The sequence below is a fragment of the Mya arenaria genome, chromosome 15, assembly GCF_026914265.1.
Source record: "Mya arenaria isolate MELC-2E11 chromosome 15, ASM2691426v1".
Classification (NCBI taxonomy): Eukaryota; Metazoa; Mollusca; class Bivalvia; order Myida; family Myidae; genus Mya; species Mya arenaria.
In genome coordinates, this window is record NC_069136.1 from 11,790,980 (window position 1) to 11,815,423 (window position 24,444).

Genomic DNA, 24,444 nt, shown 5'->3' on the forward strand with positions numbered 1-24,444 from the left:
AACAAACAATATTTTGTCCATTTTCAGCATTTGCCCACGATTTTTGAAAAAAAACTATAAATTACTCAACATGCCGCTTAGTAACCGAGTGTAGTGTACATTTTTCCGCTTAGCCTCCGCTAGGTTTTATAAAAATTGATATAAAAATAACACACTTACAGCTATAATCCTTTTTGAGTCGAGCGGTATTTTACTTCACGTTATAACTAAATGTGACGTCACAAACCACGTGGTATGTCCACACTGGTTAATGTAGAGTAAAGTTAATCGAATACGTGAATGAATTCGAAAAAAATGAATGCTTCTCAAAAGTAAAATGGCCTGTATGTATAAATATTCTGATAATTATAAATGTAGAAAACATACCATTTGCAACAATAACTGCCAAAAGGCCACCATATATGAACACATTCTATATGGAATATAAACTGTTCTCACTAACTATCTAGTCTATGATGATAAAATGTCTGAATAAGTAGGTTGTACGCGTTGGTTACGCTTTTAACCTCAAAACATGATTTTTAAACGTAATGATAAAAACTGCAATATGATCTTTTGTTACTAGTCATATGTCATTGGTTTGAAGACATTTACGCAAAAAATAGCTTTCAATACAAACAATCTGTAAGAGTGCAGCTTTAAATGAACCTCAAAATGCAAAGGTTGTATAGGAAATATACATAACAAGACATTTAGTATAACCTTACCAGAAAAGCCACACAAGCGTGAATAATTGACGAATGAATATTTACTACCACACCCTTTGACTCAACCCAAATTGGCCGTTTTGTTCGGCTTGTGAAAGACTAAAACAATGGCATGTAAATGTTTGATGTGGATAAGATCTTATTTAAGGTATGTAGTTAGTTAATTTATTTATTGTAAAATAATTGTATGTTAAAGGTGTACGAATACAACCCGGAAGAATGTTAAAAAAATATCCATTTACAAACTTATGTAGGGTGACCAAATATTTGTATTAACGTCTATTGTAATTTGTTTAGCAACAGTTTGTACGTTTGTTTAGCTATCTTAATGAGTGCTTGGTATGTTTGTACGTTTGTATTGCTATTTATATGAGCTTTGTACAGCTATTTTAGTGAGTGTTTGGTCTGTTTGTACGTTTGTATGGCTTTTTTGTGAGTGTTTGATGTTCGTGTATTTTGTTCAGCGTGGTTTGGGCTCGTACGTTGAACATTTTAACAGGTGTAATTTCGAGATATTGAATACTGGGCTTGTCTTTGAAGTTTTCATTTTTATTAAAGTTGCTATTTAGTTGTATAAATATGTATTATTTTTCAATGTGTACAAATACAAGGATTTTTAAAAACTATAAGGTACAAAACAAAATAATCTTAAGTATTGAAATGTTAGTTAAGCCCAAAAGTTGCAAATTCAAAATCATATCTTAATATTTAAAAGCAATGCTCACATAGCGTTAAGGTATTTGAAAATGTCTCAAAAGCTGGGGAGCTATACATAAAATTTAAAGGTCTGTTGGCTCAATATAATTGCAATTATAAAGATAAATATCATGTAGCACACCTTCTTTAGTAAACATCTGACTTGAATAAAACGTGAAATAACTAATGTTTTATTGCATTTTTGGTTTTGGTCTATTACGCATCAGCTTTTGAAATCCAAGTTTTCATTTTCTATCCCAAATCTTGCTGTTGTATAAAATCATACTGAAATAATATATTCACAAGGACGTCGACATTAATAATGTTATAAATACATTCGCTTCAAGGAAGTGCAGGAAGCTTAACTTTTTCTGAAGCAAGTGTAGCCGGCCTTTGCTACAGAAAGTGTTTGATTTGTACGATTTCTAAGTAGTTCCGGTTTCTTAGTCTGATTACCTTTATTGACATGGTCGGTTATATATTCATATTTTAAATATATTCTGAATACAGTACGAAGAGTTTTCCAATTATCGTTAATTTATTTTTTGTTGAAAATTTGAACTGCTTTAGAACAAGTATTGAATATACTTTTAAGCTTGATAAAAACTGCAAAATTGTAAAATTTATTTTCCTTCAAAAAATTCCCCAAAATACAGTTGCGGCGATATGGGATTTCAAAAATTTTCGGAGGGGGGGGCATGCCCGCCAACCCCCCTAGAACAACGGAGCCTACACATTGATTTTTGCCAATCTACGCCCCTGCTAGAGCGTCGACCTTCTCGCAAAAAATATGTTTAACAATTCTGGACTTGTAGTTTATTTCATTTGTTAAGTCTATCTTTATGTACCGCAGTCGTAATGAGAATGATAATTACGAATTGTTATCTTTGCGTTTTAAGTTCAGAATGTCTAGTGGTATTTTCTTTAAAATAAAACAGACAATTGTGAATCAATTTGAACGGTATTCTCAGTATGTTGTTTTGACAATAATACGTAATAGTAGACAAGCAATAATCTTAACACTGATACAAAATGAATAAATGGCAAGCGCAGTAGACAAGCGACACACAGGGCAACAAGCGCGGTAAACGAGCGACACACACGACAACAAGCGCAGTAAAAGAGCGACACACACGACAACAAGAATAGTAAACGAGCTACGCACACGACAACAAGCGCGGTAAACGAGCGACACACACGATAACAAGCGCAGTAAAAGAGCGACGCACACGACAACAAGCGCAGTAAACGAGCGACACACACAACAACAAGCGCAGTAAACGAGCGCCACACACAACAACAAGCGCAGTAAACGAGCGACACACACGACAACAAGCGCAGTAAAAGAGCGACGCACACGACAACAAGCGCAGTAAACGAGCGATACACACGACAACAAGCGCAGTAAACGAGCGACACATACGATAACAAACGCAGAAAACGAGCGACACACAGGGCAACAAGCGCAGTAAACGAGCGACACACAGGGCAACAAGCGCAGTAAACGAGCTTCACACACGACAACAAGCGCAGTAAACGAGCGACATACAAGACAACAAGCGCAGTAAACGAGCTACAAACACGACAACAAGCGCGATAAACGAGCGACACACGCGACAACAAGCGCAGTAAAAGAGCGACACACAAGACAACAAACGCGGTAAACGAGCGACACACACGACAACAAGCGCGGTAAACGAGCTACACACACGACAACAAGCGCGGTAAACGAGCGACACACACGACAACAAACGCAGTTAACGAGCGACACACACGACAACATGGGCAGAAAACGAGCTACACACGACAACAAGCCCAGAAAACAAGTGACACACACGACAACAAGCGCAGTAAACAAGCGACACATAGGAGAACAAGCGCAGTTAACGAGCGAAACACACGACATCAAGCGCAGTAAACGAGCGACACACACGACAACAAGCGCAGTAAACAAGCGACACACACGACAACAAGCGCAGTAAACAAGCGACACATAGGAGAACAAGCGCAGTTAACGAGCGAAACACACGACATCAAGCGCAGTAAACGAGCGACACACACGACAACAAGCGCAGTAAACGAGCGACACACACTACACAAGCTCAGTAAACGAGCGACACACAGGGCAACAAGCGCGGTAAACGAGCGACACAAACAACAATAAGCGCAGTAAAATAGCGACACACACGACAACAAGTGCAGTAAACGAGCGACACACACGACAACAAGCGCGGTAAACGAGAGACACACACGACAACAAGCCCAGTAAATGAGCTACACACACGACAACAAGCGCGGTTAACGAGCGACACACACTAGTTTAATCGTATTTTATTGTAAATAATAAACACACGTGGTATACATATATTCGACAAACAATATTATTGTACAATTGGGTTGGGCCACAAGTTATGACAACATTAGAAATTGGCCCTCCCCGAAATGTGTCAGACTATTGTTAGAATTGAAAAGTTATGACAATGTCTATATGCATGTGAATACATAAGTAACTTATAATGGTTCTATATTTAAAGTTCGAATAAGTACGAGATTGGTTTAAGAAATAGGTAAGCGGAAAAGAGAGAGAGAGAGAGAAAGAGGGAGAAAGATAGGAAGAGAAATGGTATCTGAAACCAATCCGTTGTCGCCAAGTCCACTTTGGCTAAACCTACAAGTGTTTAGTAGACAGGCATCCTATTGAACTTCAGTTGTCTTAAATCTTTTAGATGCAACAATATATGTATGCACTCTTTGAAAAATATATGAATTCTGTTCGTCACTTAAATTACTGTAGCCGTGTAGTAATTTATAGGCACTCAGTGGGTGATATTGCCTAGTCTGAAGGAATAACTGACACCTTTGTGTAGTAAAACGACTACATTTGAAAAGAAAGTGTTCAGCATCTTCGATTTCAGTACCACAAACACAGTTAGGAGACGTTGCGATATGATTATTGTAAAGATCAGAATTTAAGTTGCTGCAATTGTTACGCATTCGAGCATGATGGACTGAAGCGGATCTTTCGCCTTCGATATAAAATGTAGGGACTTTGGGAACAGTATACATAGATTTCATTTTACCTTTAAACGCGGGCAAAGATACTGCATTTTTAATTGAGTTGTCAAGATCGTTCCACATCCTCAATGCGGATGGAAGTATAGACTGTGCATAAATTTGAGTTCTTCTAGGTAATGTTTGAAAGTTATCAGAGTTTCGTAAATAGTACGTGTTGTTACTAAAAGCTTGCACACTTGGAGGAAATAATTGTTCGAGATATGGTGGTAACATGTTGTGTTTGTATTTATATACTAATGTCAGCTTTTGAATTGTTCTTCTATCCGTAAGGGACACCCAGCCAATTTCTTTTAGTAGATTGATTATTGATACGGATCGTGTAAGACCGGTAACTACGCGAGCAGCGTCATATTGAATTTTGTCTAGTGTATCTTTTTCGAATTGGGCACAATTATCCCATAGAAGTGATCCGTATTCTAGATGCGGACGGAGATATGATAGGTATATGTGGTTAAGTGTTTTTCTGTGTAGTTTGAATTTCATCATTTTCATTGTTCCAAGAATTTTTGATGCTGTTGCGATGATATTAGTGATATGTTGGTGCCAAGACCCATCGTTACTGAGTGTTAAGCCGAGATGCTTGTGGTGATCAACAAACTTAACAACGGTGTTATCGAAAAGAAGTTTTGGACTATTTCTTTGACAGTATGTCAGAAACATAGCTTCTGTTTTAGCGGGATTAAAGTTAACCAACCATTGTTTAGACCATGCTAAGATTGAATTTAGATCGTGGTTTATTGTGTCTTCTATCATATTTACGTCACGGGATGAAACAGCTAAAGAACTGTCGTCTGCGAAAAGACGAGTTATGCTTAGTAGAGAATCTGCTATGTCATTTACATAGATAAGAAAAAGTAGAGGCCCTAACACGGATCCTTGAGGGACACCACCTCCTAATACTCTTGATTCTGAAAAGGATGATTTTACGAAGACCTTTTGGATTCGGTCTTTTAAGTAATCAGTTAGCCAATCCAATAAATTTCCATTTATACCGTATTGCTTAGTTTGAAAATGAGACCTGTGTGCCACACTCTGTCAAAGGCCTTAGATATGTCACAAAATACAATACAAGTGGATTCTTTGTCGTCAAACGCTTTACAAATTTGGTTATAAATGTCAACTAGCTGATATTGAGTCGAATGACCTGGTAAAAAGCCAGATTGCTTTTTAAATATTAAGTCATTACCATTAAGATGGTTATAAATATTTCTAAACATAATTCTTTCCATGACTTTACCAACACAGCTTATTAAGGAGATCGGTCTATAGTTAGAAGGTTCGTCCGGTGCACCCTTTTTAAAAAGAGGCATTACATTAGCAGTTTTCCAATACTCGGGATATTTTCTTTCTACCAAAGACTTGTTAAATAATAAACACAAGGGAAAGCAAAGCGTTTTTGATGTAGCTTTCATAATTTTGGGACTTATTCCGTCTGGGCCTATAGCTTTGTTAACATTAAGGTTTTCTAAAACATCCGTTACATCCCGTTCTGTGATTACGAAGCTAGATAATCGCGAGTGTGATTTATAAGTAAACAAGGGGAGAGTTACATTTGAGTCGTCGACTTTAGATATTGACACGAAGAAATCATTAAGCGAATTTGCCTTTTCCTCGTCAGTAGTAGCAACATTACCATTCGCTGTTTTTAAAGGAGGAATGACATCAGTTTGTTGCGAGTTATTTTTAACTAAAAGTTTTACAGTTTTCCAATACTTCTTAGGATCTATTGTGCTTAAGTCATTTAAAGATGTTTCAAGGCTACAGTAAAACGTTTGTTTAGCATATTTTTTCATATTATTAACTTTGTTCCTAAAGTGCTTATACGTTAGCCAATCAGATTGTTTACCCGAATGTATTGCCTTTTGTTTATGTCTATCACGTTGGCGACTTGTACGTCGAATATCTGTGTTGTACCATGGTTTATCGTTTGGTCGTATAGTTACAAATTCGAATGGTATACATTTTGTACAAAGTTCAATAAGTTTATGTGAAAATATTAAACACGAGTTGTCAATATTCTCGTTGTTAATAAATGACCAATCCGTTGTTCTGATTAATTCATTCAATTGATCGAAATCCGCTCTATTATACCTCCATATTTTCCGCTTGTAAGGCAATGAGTTTGGAACTGTGATTTTACTAAATATGTAAGTGCCATAATGGTCACTTACGTCTGGATTTGTTTTAAAGACACCTGAATGAAGAACTGATATATTGTTTGTAATGCCGATTGGATCGATTAATGTTTGAGTACCTTCGTTGACTCTGGTCGGTTCGTAAATGCAGTTTGTCATGTTATTTAACGATAAAACATCTCGAAATTTGTGATTATTTATGTTTAATTGATCTTCATTAATGTCTCCAACTATGATCATTTTATCTTTATATTCTAATGCCTTTTCTAAACAGACATTGAGTTTGTCCCAGAAATCTATTGCATAATGAGGTGGTCTATAAATAGTGCAAAGTAAGTAGCAAGTGTTCAGGTCATTAATCTCAATCCATAGAGATTCCGGTAATAATCTCTCTAAATCAAGTACTCTCTTAGGGCGCAAGTGCGGTGTAACATAAACTAGGAAGCCACTAGAATGGTTGGTAAAGTCTTTTCTTAACATATAGGTATAACCTTCTATTTTTAAAAAATCGTCTGTGATATTATTATCTAACTTTGTCTCTGTAAAGCATAAAATATCGTGATCTAAGAAATTGTCCTTAATATATTCTAATTTATTTCTAATGCCTCTAATATTTTGGTGAAAAATGGAAAGACACCCATCTTTATCTTTTTGTGGACCAGGATTAGTTTCAATATCACCCGAACGAATAAGTAATATACGACTCGTTAATAAATACATCAGATCGAGAGGCGTGAATAAATCCGTTAGTAATACTGATCTATTATGAGGGTGTGAATTCAATGAACTGTGATACTGATCAATGATCAGTATTGTTGCGAGTTTCAAAAGTTCATTTCTTCCGTGGGCCAATTCGTACTTGACTATGTAGTGTAAGGACATTTTAAGTAACAGTATCATAGAAAATGCAAGGTCAATGAATTGTCGAATTGGATTAAATGAAATAGTAGATTTGAAAGACTTTTGCTGCCTACAGCTATTATATAACCCCACTGCTGCCCGCCACGCCATTAGCTCATTACCTATTAGGCAACACAATAATCAACAAAAGTGTGACGAACGGTAATGGGGTATAAATGCAAAGTGGACCAAGCGACAAACAGATTAAAAACATAGAGAGAACGAAGAAAAATATGACAATGAAAAAAGAGTGTAAACATAAATTGTACACTTCAACAAGAGCTATCAAGAATAGCAAAAAAATGAAACACAAAGCAAGAAATAACATGATAAACCCGATAAACAGATAAAAGGTTGTGGGTTCAAACTGTGTTATACAATTATTCAGTGGCATAAACAAATATGAAAAAGTGTTATGTTTAAACATATTATAGAAATTTGGTTTTACGACAGAGAAATGAGATCTTATGGCAAAAACGTGCGTGCTGTATGCCGAGTGAAAAATACTGTCGGGGTAGAGTTGAGGCTTAACATATCGATTAGATTTATGATTAACAATAATTGTTTTCTACTAATGTATTTGCATGTAAAAGCATCAAACCAAATTACTACAAAGTAAAGCGTGTGACGCCCAGAATAACTCAAATTCAGTAATTTAAAAATATCGACATAAGAATGTTGGCAAAACAGTGCCCGTTTATCCCTATTGTAATCGCACCCCGACAGTATTGTAGCTAGATAATATGACTCACGAGCTTTGCGTGAAAGTTAAAAATAATTTGACAGATTCGACCCGTTATAAGGTATACACACATTTCAGAAAAAAACATGTATTTAAAAGCACAAAACTGTTTAACTGTTAAAGAAGTTGGATATATTGCAGTGGATATTAAAAGGAATTACTTTGTGACAGAAAAAATGTTATTTATTTCATTTTGTAAATAAACAAACTAAAACGAGTGTGAACAAAGTGATGTGAGTTATTTAGATCTGCATATCCATTTAGAAATTCAAATGATATTTAGATCGGATTATATACCGCAAGGTTAATAAAATTGCAAACAGGCTCTGGATTATCTCATGTTCAGGTAAGAGTTTAACTTAATTGAACGCTTTATATTAGGTTAACGAGAAAATGTGAGTCCAAACTTATAGTTGCAAAAAATAATGCACTAAATATAAACATCAGACAGTTATATAAACATCAGACAGTTATTTTGATCATGATGTTGGGATTAGTTTGAAGGGACTTTTCCATCTCTCACGGACTGGATTGCCTCCATGTCACGAATATGTACTTTAAGCTGGTCGTTGCGGATGGACATGAGACCCCAAACTTTACCACCAATAACCCAAGTGTTAATGAGTTTATTCTCCCGTTTAAGTTTGCGGGCCTCGTATGATAGATGCTCGCGGAGTTTTGTAAGTGATTCCTGGATGAATATTCCAGCACCAAAGGACTTTCTTGCATTAAAGGCACGGTCACGGGCCTTTGAGTTGGTAAATTTAATTATCACTCTTCTACATTTCGTAGATCCTGCGGGAAACTTGCCACGTCTATGCGCTTTGTCTATGTCCGATGGGCTGATGTCTAATTTCAACTTTTGAGCATGGTTGATAATTTTCTGTTCGACATTCTCAGTGTTATCGCCTGTATCACCTGAGATTCCTGATATATCCAGCATCATGCGCCGACCATACTGCTCAAGTTCGTCATTGGCATCGTTGGCCGCCTTTATACTGGCTTTTAGCTCGCTATTTTCCTTTCGGAGAGCTAAGACTTCGTCGTGAATCTTTTTGAATTTATCTTCGATCATAGACTCAAACTGCCCCTTTAACTAACGTACTAGTTCTACCTTCAATGACTGTGTCATCTTGGCCGCAATGGCTTCGAGATCTTGTTTTGAACACATGTCCGGATCCGAATCAGTGTCCGAACCAGCACTAAAAAAGCTAGTGTCGCTCGTAGGCTCCGAGTCTGAGGCGTTGTTTGACCTGTAGCGTTTGTAGAATTTACTATGCAGGAGTTTCTGGTTTGGAGATGACCGATGACGTTTTCTTCTAGCTTTAACCTTTGGTGGCATTCGGCTTGGGATACTGCATTAGCAGAGGGTGGGGTATCGGGATAATGGAACGGACTTCTCAAACACTATAGTTACTATATTTACCCACAAAGGCAGTTAAATTAACGCCGCCGTATGACTAGTATGTCAGAAGACTGAATGTCAGGCTAATGTTACCCATAAATAATCCGCTGATTGTTAAAAATCACATAAATTTTGCTCCGCCAAAATTGCGCGCCATTACTTTTCAACAAACCGGAAGAGGATTGAACAACAACACACGACAACAAGCCCAGTAAACGAGCGACACACACGACAACAAGTGCAGTAAACGAGCGACACACGCGACAACTAGCGCAGTAAACGGGCGAGACACAGGACAACAAGCGCAGTAAACGGGCGACACACACGACAACAAGCGCAGTAAACGAGCGACACACACGACAACAAGCGCAGTAAACGAGCTACACACGCGACAACTAGCGCAGTCAACGAGCGACACACACGACAACAGGCACAGAAAACAAGCGCCGCACACGACAACAAGCCCAGTAAACGAGCGACACACACGACAACAAGCGCGGTAAACGAGCGACACACACGACAACAAGCGCAGTAAACGAGCGACACACGCGACAACTAGCGCAGTAAACGGGCGAGACACAGGACAACAAGCGCAGTAAACGGGCAACACACGCGACAACAAGCGCAGTAAACGAGCGACACACACGACAACAAGCGCAGTAAACGAGCTACACACGCGACAACAAGCGCGGTCAACGAGCGACACACACGATAACAGGCGCAGAAAACAAGCGACACACACGACAACAAGCGCAGTAAACGAGCGACACACACGACAACAAGCGCAGAAAACAAGCGACACACACGACAACAAGCACAGTAAACGAGCGACACACACGACAATAAGCGCAGTTAACGACACACACACGGCAACTAGAGCAGTAAACGAGCGACAGACACGACAAGAGGCGCAGTAAACGAGCGACACACACGACAACATGCGCAATAATGGAGCGCATCATACGACATATTCCGCTGAAAATGTGCGATGCACACGGCAAAACCTCAGTAAACATAGGTGAACTAGCAGGACGCCTTGAAAAATGTATGCATCGTTTCAAGTTGTCTTTTGATTGTTGAAAGCATAAATAATAAGTCTCATACACTTCATCGTGTTGATAAAGTGCAATTTGTGGGTGATGTTAGATTGTTTATCTCCTTTGCAAAGATTGACAAACAGTAATTATACAGTAGTTAAAACGATAAAAAACTTGCATAACATCGCCCCAAGCCGTGTCTATATGGAAGTTAAAAAAGACTAATTAAAACATAGCGTGCTGGCACAGTTGTGTCTGATTCTGGAAACTTGTTGAAATTGAATTCTTTATCTTGATATTTCAGACAAGCATATACTTTACAACAAACCATAGCACGAATATTCGAGGGCTTTTGTAAAAGGGTGCCAACGTTAATTATGAGTGAAATGTCTGGTCAAGCTTGTCTGTGGTATGGTTATTTTTGTTGTAACCCCAATAAACTAACTCAGTATGATTTTTGTCACGAAGACATAATGTAATCGAATCGCTTTTGATTAAGCTGCAGGCATGGTGAGATAACAGCTTTCAACTTTCCTCTTATAATGTACATTTCGTAAAAAGGAGCTGTATCGAATGCCTGTTGATCATCTTCAACACGAAACAAACGATGGGAATGGTTTTGGGAATGCAATGGATACAGCAAAGAGAATCATAGTGGCTATATGTTTGTTTCACGCCCTGTACAGCGAAGATTTCATCTTTAAAGGAGTCCCGCATGACAACTACATGAATGTTTATAGACAAAATGAGCCCTGGAAGCAATTCATTATATTCTCTCTGAATACATACGCACTTCAGTGTCAGTGTTTGTATACCACTCAGTATATATCGTCATAAATGACCCATCAGAAGGCAATATTTTGCTTAGAATGAAGACTTTAAACAATGATAACCGTTTTTTCACCTTTTTAATGAAATATAATGCAGTCTTAACCTCTTACAGAGCCTCGCCTTCGGACTTTTACCAGAGTTTGATTAAAAGTTTAGCTGTTTTTAAACACTTGGACGAACCTTTTCACAAAACTACCGCCTTCTGTATCACTTTGAAAACAGTATTTTGAAAACAGGTTTGTCGAAGTGTTTGATGAAACTCATAACCTTATCTTAACCCCTGTAATAAAACGAAAGCGGGGCACCTGAAGCGGCATAAACTGCCCTTTGTCTCATTTGAAATGGTAAAGAAAACCAAATGTTATCTTTGTCCAATATTTTAGCGTTGATTTTAATTGTATTTTTTTATACTGATGTTCACGCTCGTCCAATTTCTATAAATTATTACATTTATTTGGAAGTAAATTCAAAATCATTATTTATGGTATATTTTAAGTGATATCGAAGAGGAATTTCATTTCATATGTATTTGTCCATGTTTTGACCTTATCAGAAGGAGTGTGTTAAACGATACACTATTGTCTACAAGTTCATGAAGAAGTTTTGAATTTAGAAACCTGACAAAAATATACAATCATCTGTGTTTGTTAACAAAGCTATGTATTTAAGGTAACACCATTGAATTTAGAAGTTCAAGCTTGTTTTTGGTCATCCTCTTTTGGTAGATAATGTCCATCATATACTTATACTCATAAACTACATTTAGATAGTTTGCATTACCCGTCCATTCGCCATGTTTATATGCGTGGTTAAAGCGACGATGTACCCTCTACAAGTCCCAATACAATATCCTTTATACTGTATTCTTGTTGCATGCAAACACTAATAGTATGCGTTTCCTTTATTATTCTATTTTCTTCAAATGTTAAGATTGCTGAGTGATAGCCAATGTGAATTTAAATCGTTTACATGTTTCATTTGTGACCCCGTTGTCATTCCCTGTTTTCAACGACGTAAACAATGCCGGTATTTGAAACGCTCTGATACGCATTTAAACAACAGTACAAAATCTATATCGAAAAACGACAAAAGTCGATATGCGATTTCATAGTTAACCTCTTCAAAAGAAGTTATCTATAAATCTGTAAGAGGTAGCGTCCTAGTTGCGATATTTTTGCTGCAGCCAATATAAAAAATGTTAATAAAAATGACTTATAGGTTGTACCAGTTTATTCCGGACGCCAAAAGTTACTGCGTATGTGTATGAATATTTGTTCTGCAGACAATGTCAAAGTTATAGTTAGATGACATAAAGTAAGTTCTTAATTTTTAAAAGAATGGGCGAAACGGGCATAGCGAACAAGTCCTTCGTGGAGTTCGTCATTAAGAATTTTTTTCAAGTCATCTAACTGACAAAGAATACAACCTCATTGGCTGATACATTGACAACGCAAAATGCGCAGAACGCAGTGATATACCTAGGATTGATACATTAGCTATAAAATTCATGTCTGAACTGGACGTGTACCGTTTTCATGACAAATTGTGTTTTGAAGAGTTTCTTCTCTTGTCAATTATATAACCCTAGTGGATTTTTTGATAAAATAGAAAGTTGAAAAATCGTCGACAAATCATGTTTAATAGTTGATTTGTGTTCCATGACGTGTTAGGCAGCCCATAAAATGTTGTATTTTTATTTTTAGGGAAAAAACTGATTTTACCCAACTGAGGCCACAGGCAACTATTGAAAGCAAGCCAGGGACAGATGTTGTTATCTGCATCATACATTCCAGTCTCTGTGCATTTTAAGTAATGATTTTAAAATGAAAGCTTCAATCGAAACTGAATTACTATAACATCAAATAATAAGATACAATACAGACACAATAAAAAAAATTAAATAAATAATATAATTATATAAAAAGTTGCAACTTGCATTGCAAACAGAATCCGCGCACTTTCCTATATCATACACAGTTTGAGCCTTATCAAAGGAATAACTGTGACATGAATCCATAAAAAATAGACAAGAAATATATGCATCAAACAAAATAACCACGACAAATTAAGAAGGAAGCTTTGTGCTAATTCCATATCTGGCTTTTGTAAATCTTTCAAGTTAAGATTACCGATGTAAAGTATGTTATAAATTGTAGAATACATTTTTTTGTTTCAATGTGGTTGATAAGTTAGAATGCGTATGACAAATGTATGAAATGAAGTATAAATTGGTAATATGCGCTGAAAGTCGACACAATGAAAGAAACGGACGAGACAGTGGTTCGTGGTAGAAAGGGGATGAACGTGAGCAGGAAGAATGAGCTTCGCTTGAATTATATATTAAGGAGACCAGAAGCATTTAGTTTGACGAATGTAGTGCTGAATGTGGTTTAAGATCGGTTTGTTGGTCATAAGTGCGTGTCTGTTCGAGTAGTCAGTAGTAGTTGAAGTGACGACTGGCCGGATAGCTCATGACTTTGGGCATGATATAGGGAAAACAAGAAATGATACAGTCACCAGGGATATTAGAGAGTAACGACCGACATATTGGGATTTCACTTCTTATTAATGGCACAGACATGAGCTAGTTTCTATTGTTCAGTACTTTTACCTTCAGTAGCATTTTTTATTAGAGTCTATCTATTTACCTGAGTCCGGTCCGGTTGTATTGTCGGTTACAGAATCTTTATTTAAACGGCAAATATCACTCCTGTAGTGATGGAACCTCAGGGCAAACAGGAAAGGGTATTAACGTACATTCTGAAGAGTCGGCGATTGAAAGACACAACTTTGAAGATTTGCCTTAGTTTAAGATTCTTAGACGGTGCCATCGTGGGTGAAAGAGAAGGGGTGTTTGGATACCGACGTTGATTTTTTTAGATCAGTTTTAGATTTACTCAGTTTATTTGTATGTCTTAAATAATCAATCATAATTTTAACATTAACTGGAAACCTTTTTTATATTAGTGATTTATGGATGTAAATTCATTCCAATTTAACATCGCACAAATCGGGTCGAGAAAATATCAAGGAAACAAATCACATTGGTTAGTGAAAACAATATAATAAAAGAGTCATATGAGGCCATCTTTGTTTTAACAAAACAAATATTGTCACGGTTTACTTATACTTATCATATCGAGTCTTAGACTTAACGCGTGTATTTTATCAACCTTATACCATACATAAAAATTGTCACCAACAACTTAAAGCGTGACACAAAGTAAGAGTGTTCTAATCTAAACCCAATAATTCTTATTCTTAAATATTGAGAGCTTTAATTGATAGGGCCTCATGCAGACCCTGACATTGAATAAAGAAGATAACTAGAATCAATTTGTCGTCAGTAACGTACACCTGTTAAACTTGCTGTGTCTTTATCTTTCTGTCTCTCGGCTTTTAAGTGTAATGCATGCTCAGAAAGATAAATATAATGTTTGTGTTTTTTATTTGTTGATAAGATAACACAATGCACTTGAGGGAAATCATTGACGCTGTTTAGAGGTGACTTGAGTAATAAATTCATGTAGCATTCTCTAGGGAGTATTGGATTCATAAGGTCAGTGATAATTGTTAGTTTAAATAGTTACGATATTATTTAAGTTATCTATCAGTGACTAAAATAGGAGAGTACTGTATTCAGACAGGTAGCGTAAAAATTCTCTCCCTCTTTTTTACGACATAAACAGTATCAGTAATTGGCTTTTAGTATACCCATTAACGCCGGTCGCCATATTGGGTATAGCATTCGTATTCAGATTGGCGTTCCATTTGCAATATATTGCTCAGCTAAGTGCGATATAAAAACAACATCTCTTCGCGACTTTTCTGCGTTAAATATATTCTGCAGGCAAGGTAAATGAAAAAGGTATTTTTTGCCAGGAATTTAAACATACGGATTCAGAAAAGCTATTGATTTGCTTTTAAGCTGATTATCAAATAATATGGTAGATATATTCATCGCCACACTTGTCACAAGAGCTGGCGGGAATGCAACAATCTCCGCACTGATATCATTGCCAATATCACCTTATAATGTACTCAAGCATAAAAATCAGGACCAGGTTAATATTGTAAGACAAATATCTTTTTTGTCTTTCAGATACTGAGCTTGGATCTCGAAATACCGTATTTAAACCTGGGCATTTCTCTCAACCTGCGACATAAAGAAGAACATACAAAGAAGGAAAAGAACGTCACAACGAAGGCAGATAAAGATATAATTGAAAAGATAGAACCGTACAATTAAACACAGGGAACAAACAGCGAAGGTTAACTGTGATAAAAAACCAGCTAATTGAAGTTAAATCCTAAACATCTTAATAAAACGATATACAACATATTTTAAGATAAAAATTGAAATAAATAAGTATATGTAGTAATAGGAAACGTAATACAAAAATGATACGGAAGCATAGGACATTTACTTATATAATATGTTTTGTGCTTGGAATGACTTTTATGAATTTCCTAACACATATTTATGTCAGTGTTTACGACAAAGATGAAATTAGGAAACAAGTTGCGCGATATTTTCATCACGGCTTTAGGGTTGTTTCAAATGTCTCGAGAGTTATGTCATTTTCATCAATAGATACTCAAAATCCTACAAATTCATACGATAGGCCAACCAAAAGTCTACGTGAACAGATGGCGAAATTATTGTCAAATGTGACTGCAAAGCCCATTGTGTACAACGCAGAAAGAAACACGAGGAACATTAGAAGACTCGCATTTGGATATTATGCTGTTACTCGAGAACATTTTATTGCCACTATAGTAAATATTAAAAGGTTGAGGAAACTAGCTACGAGAAATGTTGATTTTATCATTCTGACAAATCTTGTTTCAAAAATAAAGACATCACCGGATGTAAAGATTATTAAGTATCCGAAACTTCAATCCCCTTTCGGATACTATAAAGATTGTTTCACGAAGCTATTGTTTTTCAATATGACCGATTATGAGAGAATAATTTTCATGGATGTCGACACCTTGGTTCTCAAATCACCTGACGTTCTTTTCGATCTTCCACCAGTGCCTTTGGCAGCTCCAATCGCGTATTGGCTTGACCCTCCAGAATTCACCTCAGCGTTGCTTGTAATTCAACCCGAACGCCGTCTTTGGGAAGCCATAAGCGCAAAAATCGGTGACGTCATAATAATAAATCTCTTTGACATGAATCTGCTTAATAATTTCTACAAGCATACCCTTACAACTAGTAAAGGATTCACATTTCCGGAGATATTGGTTCTTCCAGGGTATTTTCTTACTCTATCCCCCCATTTTAAGGAAAATATTACTTGGACTGACGAAATGAGACCAAAGAGTGTCATATCACCTTTTCTTGACATTGAAAAACTTTGGAATTATACTTATGTGGTTCATTTTTCTGGCGGACCAAAGCCTTGGGATTTAAGTGAACAGACCATTAAAAATACACCATCAGTGTCCAAATACTACAGTGATGTTAATCTAGTATTCAAACACGAATATAATGAAATATCTAAAAAAATGACAGACACTTAAATATTTAAATTCGAGAGGTAAATCTTTAATGATGAAGTGAATTAAGTTTAGTAAGTGGCGTATTCCTTTACAAAAAAAAAGATTGATTGAATGCTTACCATCCCAAAGGAACTTAAAATGACTCTCATATTATTTTACTCATATTCTTTGCATGGACTTGATGAAACCGTAATTGGGTAAAGCATACATTTTCATATCAGTTAATTTACCCATCAACATTAAATTTCAACGTTACCATTGTTCAAGTGTTTAAGGGGGTTTGATCATGCTATATGTGTGAATGCCTTATCGTGTTTTGTTTACCTACGTGCAATTCTGCATTTTTCGTATGTCTACTTTGTTTTTATATATTTCTTAATTGTATTTGCTTGTGCTTGGATAACAAATGTATATTTGCTCGTGCACAAATTATTACACATTATTTCAATTCATACTGTTTAAACCAAAATGTCAGATTGATTTTAGAAGTAAAGCTATTTGGAAAATCACATATATCGATATGTACATTCTCTGATGATGTCATTTCACGTTTAATGTTTTCTTAGTTTGTATATCAGAAGTAAGAGTTCCACGTAAAAAATCAAACGTTTTGTAATTCACTGCTTTTGTTTAAAAGATAGTGCTCACGTAAGCCACATGAAATTTCCATTATAATGACAACAAATAATCATAATTAAAGGTGCACAGGGTAAGGGAGGTATCTTTGTCGTTATATTACGATTGTACACCAACAATAGTGTCTCTATCTTATTCTGTATTTATCACCTACCAACCTTAATTAGATTTAATAATAATGTAATTTAAGAACACAGCAAATCATTTTTCATTTTAATCACAAAAGGAAAATGTGAACTCTTTCCTTGATTTCATAAAACAAAACGTTTTAAAAACTTTATGACTTTTTGCATTTGAAGAGAAAAAATAAGGACACGAACCTCTAGAATAAAGGAAATTGCAAGTTCTTATGTTCTGAATCTTACTGCATATCATCTGATATTATTTTTTTTCTACTTATAGAGAAAAAAAATGATCTGATAAAACATTTTGTTTCAATTTCTTCGGGTCATACCTTTCTGCAATTCGTCGTGCGCGGGAAATAATATTGCTCTGTCAGTGTGTGGTTTCTCAGCAAAAATATATCGATTTTGTTATTTACCAACGGAAAAATGCATGTGTTAAAGAGAGTCTGACACTCGTTATCATACAATATACACTTTTATTCATGAAAAGCAAGAAAAACTCTGCTACCACGTAACGTAGGTATTTAGCTATTAAGTTAACATCGATCAATCTCTTTCAAGATTTAATTAAAGCCGTTTACCAACTTAAATTGTCGTATACCATTTATTCAATGGTATGCAAAAAGCCATATTAGCCATATAAAAGTTTGTTAAAACTTAATAGCATTTATGGCCGTAGCTCTTGTTTGTTTCTGTTATATAACATATTTAACCTATTGATGCTTGCAAAATAAGAAGATATGAGCTTCAATTAATTAAATACATACATGTATTATATGTTTTCCGGTAATTCATAGAGATTTATCAGTGAAATAAAATTGATACAGCACTGTTTCAAACAGTGAAAATATCATTTTGATATTTTTCACTGTTTTGAAATTAGAGCCTGCTCTCGGTTCCAAATCAAACGTAAGCGCGCACAGGACTTGGACACAATTTCAATGACGTTATTTCAAAAAAGGACTACGTGCGCATAAAAATTGGTGCGTTTTTTTCCTAAAATAGTGTAATTGATAGTAACAAGTGTTGATGTTGAGTTCTTTTGCTTGCCTATTAGGGGACGGACAATCTTAGATCGGACATTGCTTGTGTTGTGAAACAGACAAATATGAAACCTGAAAACTTATATAACGATTTATTTAGTTGATGGTTGCCGTGGTGCATTATTTGGGTATAGTTACATAAAAATATACCGAGCTGTACGAAATTGATGGCTCCAAATGCAACAAATGTCATAAGACATTTTATGACCACAACACACAGTTCAGCCAAAAATGTTCCTATGGCTGAAATGGCTGCGAAATCGAAACCGAACATGGAAGTGTGTTGACAATTTTGAAGAAAAATAATGGGAATCAGTCACTGCACGATTAGACAACTGTTAACTTATTTGCAAAAATTCAAGTTGCCGTTGCAATCAAAGTTATTGGTGAGGTTACTGCAATTTTGAGTTTTATGAAAACAACATACAATGTGTCAGTAAGTGTTCAAATGGATGTGTCTATAACAGTTGTGAACAAAACGGGCACTGAAATTGAAACCGTCAAATACTGTAACTTTTGTTCTCAAAGAAGTTAAATAAAACATGTGTTTTGCACATATGGACGGCATTTTTCTAGAGAACAGTTGCGACCGAAGTTTTAAGGGTCGATATGGAGAGAAATGTGAACATAAATGCATTTTAAGATACGCTACTCCTACGTGTGATACCCAAACTTCAGTTTGTTCTTGTAAAAAGGATCTATCTATAAATATTGAGCAGCTGACTACCTGTGTAAGACCTGTAAGTGACCTTCAAATTGTTATTACGCCTCAGGAAGTTACAAATGCCTCAGTTGAAAAAATGGTGGAAACCAATACTGCGTTTAACCTAAACTGCACAATACCTTATGCATTTCCTGTAAAGGGAACACGTATTTCTCTTATGAAAATTGAGGCTGCGAATGCATTAGTTTTTGCAACGAAGGTGTTGGTGGATTTGATATCGGAATGCCGTTAACTTAAGTTGTTGTTTGGATCATTTAACAAAGGGTTGCTGTGTTCTATAAATGTATTTCTTCTGCTGATTACGTTATAGTCCTTAAGGTAAGAGTTACCCATAGTGTTCTAATATCAAAACGGTTTATTACACCAACAGTTTTATTCTATATTTTCGCAATATACAATAAAAATGATTCTTTTTTCTAGCGACCGCAATCTAACTGTACATTTTAGTTTCAAAACGTTTGAAAACATTTTATTTTAGGGATTTTGATTCAGTTTATAAACTCCTTATACAACTGCAGGCGTAGTTTGCCGTTTCCCCCTTGATTGTAAACACACTGCATGTTTAACTGTATGGCTTAATTTATTCATGTCCACAGACATCACCTTCCTTTAGCGAATAATTGCATTTTATTCATTGATGGCCAGCTCAGTAATTTGGGTCAAGGTGCTGGATTATTGTGAGTAACCATTGACTTGCTGTTATTACTACTTTCTAACAAGGTTCAGCAAAAATAGGTCCTACCTAGAAAGTAGATGATTCTGTTTCTATTGATCAGGAACTCGTTAAACGCGACCTGAGAATTATGCATCCTACCATTGAAAGTTTGCACCTAAATTTGATCAACCATCGGAAACTGCACATTGGCGGCTTTTATCGCCTTTTTTCTGAATCAATTAACAATAATTGAATTTTAATTGAATATAGTATTGATCAAGCCCAGCATGATATATGTAAAAATGCATCAATGCGCAAGATTTCAACATCGGCCAACATCAGTCAAAAAGATACAAAATAAATACCCTACTGACGTCTTAGAATGCTGATAAACGTATTTCAACATTTACTCATTTCACAAAACACTCCGAATCTCTAATGATGTGATCATTGTTGAACAGACTTTCAAGGTAATTAACAGCTTCGTGCTAAATTACATTGTCCCTGACTTAAAACGCTCCCACTGTCCAGTCGTTATAGTCCTTAGATTTAATGAAATACCTAGTCTATTTTAGCATTTTCACTTCGTTCCCATCTGGTTTAATCAAAGGATACTATAAGGCGAATAAATTGGATATTTTCAGTGATATTTGTTCTGCCCTTGACCAAGGGAATAAATCAGTATTATAACTATTATAAGTATAACAAGTCTCCTGACACATATCTAAAGCATTTAGCCGGGTTTGGCACAGGGCTCTTCTACACAAACCTGCATCTCTAGGCATTTATGGTAGCCTTCTTGTGTGGTCCGAACAGTAGTTGTCTTTTCGTAAACAACGCCTTGTCTTTGCAAATGAATCGTCCGAAATCATAACGGTAAGATTTCATATTGTCATGGTATGAACAAAATGTTCCTTAGAAAAACTAATACGGAATGTTAATTATGTCACTATATGAATTGCACATCAGGCAAAATTATATCGTACTTTGAGAAAGACAAAGTGTCAAAATGACAGGTATATTTCTTTTTTCTGGGTAACATGTATGTATCACAATGCATGACTCTGCTAACATATATGTTATGTTGTAGTCAAATCGAAATGCTTGCTGCATATTCAAGTTTAACCGTGAATGCTATGTATGTATTGTGATTTTTTTTTTTCAAATTTAATTTCCATAGTATTTTTTTCCTCAACAAAGTTTAGATCACACTGGTGTGTACTGTTTTGTTAACGTTCAAAAGAAGTACGCTAAAACTAACATCATTTTCCTTAACAGGTGTTGAAACTACATATTTTAGAATATGTCGAAGGCAGTGATGAAGAAAGATGTAGGACACCAAGAGTATGAGACAATGAAGTATTATAAATCCGCAAAGATATTGATCCGGAAGAAACCATGTGGAGACACGGACAAAACATAACGGCAAATATAACCCCATAGTTCGTTTGAACGATAGTACAATTTACTACGTTTGAGTAAAACGAATGAGAAGGAAATTATTTTCCCTTGTTTATAATAAAATAACCGCCAGGTTGCGATTTATAAGCACGAGGGATTTATATGAATGTAAAAGCATTAAGCTGTGAGGAACCGATCGATTAACATCGATTCAATTGATTGTTAAACTTTACAAGAATATTATTATTGTGAAAGTTTTCTGTTACTATGCAATTTCATCATATGAGTGATCAATTTGTTTTCATTTGTCATCAAAGAACATAACCATGTAATATGCATTTGTCAAACCTGATAAAGTACGTATACATGAATCATAAAATTAATATAAATTTTATTCATCTTTGTTAAAGAGCTTTTGGGTGATGAGGCCCGACATTTAGTGGTACGAGACAAATCCTGTAAATCTGGATAACAAACGGGCAGAGGTTTTTGAGTTTTTCTCAAAAAGAGGGTTTTATCTCAGTTTTATTCGGCCAGTTGACCACGTCTGTTTTTCCGATTCGATGGCACATGCAAAATCGGTTACGACGCTTGTTCAATTGCTGTCTATGTAGTCCGCCCGAGAGTCGAACTTAACGATCCGCCACATGTGAATAATACACTTCTTGCAGACGTTGTTAATGCTGTTTATTATTCACTTCACCAAAAAGACGTCTTAATGCTTATTTTATATAGTATATATGCACTGTTTGTGGAGTTGTTCCTCATTTACAGGTTTAAATCAAAATGTTATATAATCATGAGACAGATGTAGGTCTGTTTCCACACAATGTATACAGACCAACATATCCTTCATATTCTATAAATATTACGATTATTTTCCACATAATTATTACAGTTTTTTTATAGATTTCCCCAACACAAATGTAAAATAACGAAACGTTTTATACATTAAGAAAGATCAAACTGGTTAAAAGCGCCCCAAATCTGGCGGAGGAATACACCTACAGAAACCTGTATGTAATCAAAGGAAGTATAGCAAGTTGGCCACGACTGTTAGTCTGGGTATTCTCCTTCAAGCTCAAATCCTATCAATATGGATATCACCTCAGTGCATGTTCTGTTTAGGAAAGATCATGATTTCATTAATCGACATGTGTTTTAAACAACTCGCATGTAACGCTGAGTATTAACTTCCGATGTCATGTATTTTACTCTATGTCAGGTATGCTTGTTCAAAAGAAGTAAAAACCTGTTGTTGTTTTTGTTTTAATCATTCTGCCAGATAAATTGATTATACCTCTTTTCCTGTTTATCCGCAGGGGACATTGTGAGTTGATTATATCGAATATTGTATTTCAAGAAGTATCCAAATTTCTTATTCATATAGCTCATAAACATAGTGTAGGTTATTGTTTTTGTCGATTACAAAATGAAAAAAATATGGATCATTCAATCAACTTTAACAGATGTGGATTTAAAATACAAAATAATTGAGTGATAAGCGAACACGAAAGTCACAAGTTTGTAACGTATACAATTTATCCAACAAATTCATACATGACAAACATTGATGGAAGTACTGAAAATGGATGGGTATATTTGTGAATATTTCGAGTGACTTTAGTACATACTCCACACAACACCATATTAACGTATATGTAAAATGTGTATGATTATGAACAAACAGGCATATGGCGTATACAGAATTGTATAAGTATGTACCATCTGCCTAGTTCGATTGTTCCATCTAACTTCAAGAACAGTTATGAATAGTTTGTATGCAAAACGTTTTTTTTAATTTATTTTATTCATTCAACTTTTAAAAAGTTTTCAGTTTCTTTGTTTAATTCACCTTTCAAATGAAATAAGTATTTTGTACGTTCCGTGCAGCATTCGTAGTCTTCCGATCATTTAATACTATACAATTATTTACTTCATAACTGTGAAATATGCTGTCAAAATGATAAAAAAAAAACAATCATTAACCGAGGCGGTAGACAATGTCAATTATGATTTTGCGCTCAATATATACTGTATATTTTACAGCTAACAAGTAATTAACGGTAGTATTACATAATAAAACAAATAGGCAGGTCAATATGGCCTTTTAGTCTGTCATTTTATAGCTCTGCGTCAAATAATGGACGGTCTATTTATAGATCATGTTATACTAGTAATAATATGCCAAGATGGATAGAAGTGGAACCTTGTCTGCCACATTATTATGATGATGCGTGCCATTGTTTGTTTTTTGCTTTTCGGTGATTTGTCCGCTCCCGCGCAATTTTATATATAAACCCCGTCGTGACGTCAATATGACTAGTACGATAAGGAGTGCCTGCAAAGCTCGGTTTCATACAAGCACTATCAAGACGGAAACAGAGCGAGACACAAGAGAATCCGGCTGCGATATCCAAGGTCTTTTCGAAAAGACATCTTGGTTTATTAATGTTCCCGATACACGGGAGACACTTTTCATTGATTTAAGCAGTACTGAGTATCCAAAATTTCCCAGTACTACCCGCTTATGCCGAATGTCAGTCAATGGAGCTATTTCTACCAATTTCTAACGTATTTCGGTATGACGCGGTTCTGAATTGAACCCGAAATATTTCGCACCCAAACGGACAACTGAGCTATCGGGACGGCCGCGTGCTATTGTAGTAAATGTCTAATTTTTGAAACAGATTTTCATTGAGCAGTTAAACAGTTCAACAGAAAGGTTACTAAATTAAATGAAAGCCGTGTGTAATGTTTTGTAATACAACCTGTGTTAATTCAAATGTTGCAATTGTTATAAATTATACAAAGTGAAAACAAT

The 24,444-nt window shown here is 35.7% G+C and overlaps 1 protein-coding gene across 2 annotated transcripts; it reads left to right on the top strand.

Annotated features, from left to right (window-relative positions):
* Positions 1–656: 656 nt before the first annotated feature.
* LOC128218967 (uncharacterized) lies at positions 657–18,018 on the top strand. 2 transcript variants are annotated; one of them, XM_052926753.1, is made up of 2 exons: positions 657–855; positions 15,631–18,018. In XM_052926753.1, the coding sequence occupies exon 2, from the start codon at positions 15,930–15,932 to the stop codon at positions 17,055–17,057; it is 1,128 nt and encodes a 375-aa protein (XP_052782713.1). In that variant the 5' UTR covers positions 657–855; positions 15,631–15,929; the 3' UTR covers positions 17,058–18,018. The 2 variants fall into 2 exon arrangements, with proteins under 2 accessions (XP_052782713.1, XP_052782714.1); XM_052926754.1 differs by lacking the exon at positions 657–855 and adding an exon at positions 15,015–15,087.
* Positions 18,019–24,444: the final 6,426 nt, after the last annotated feature.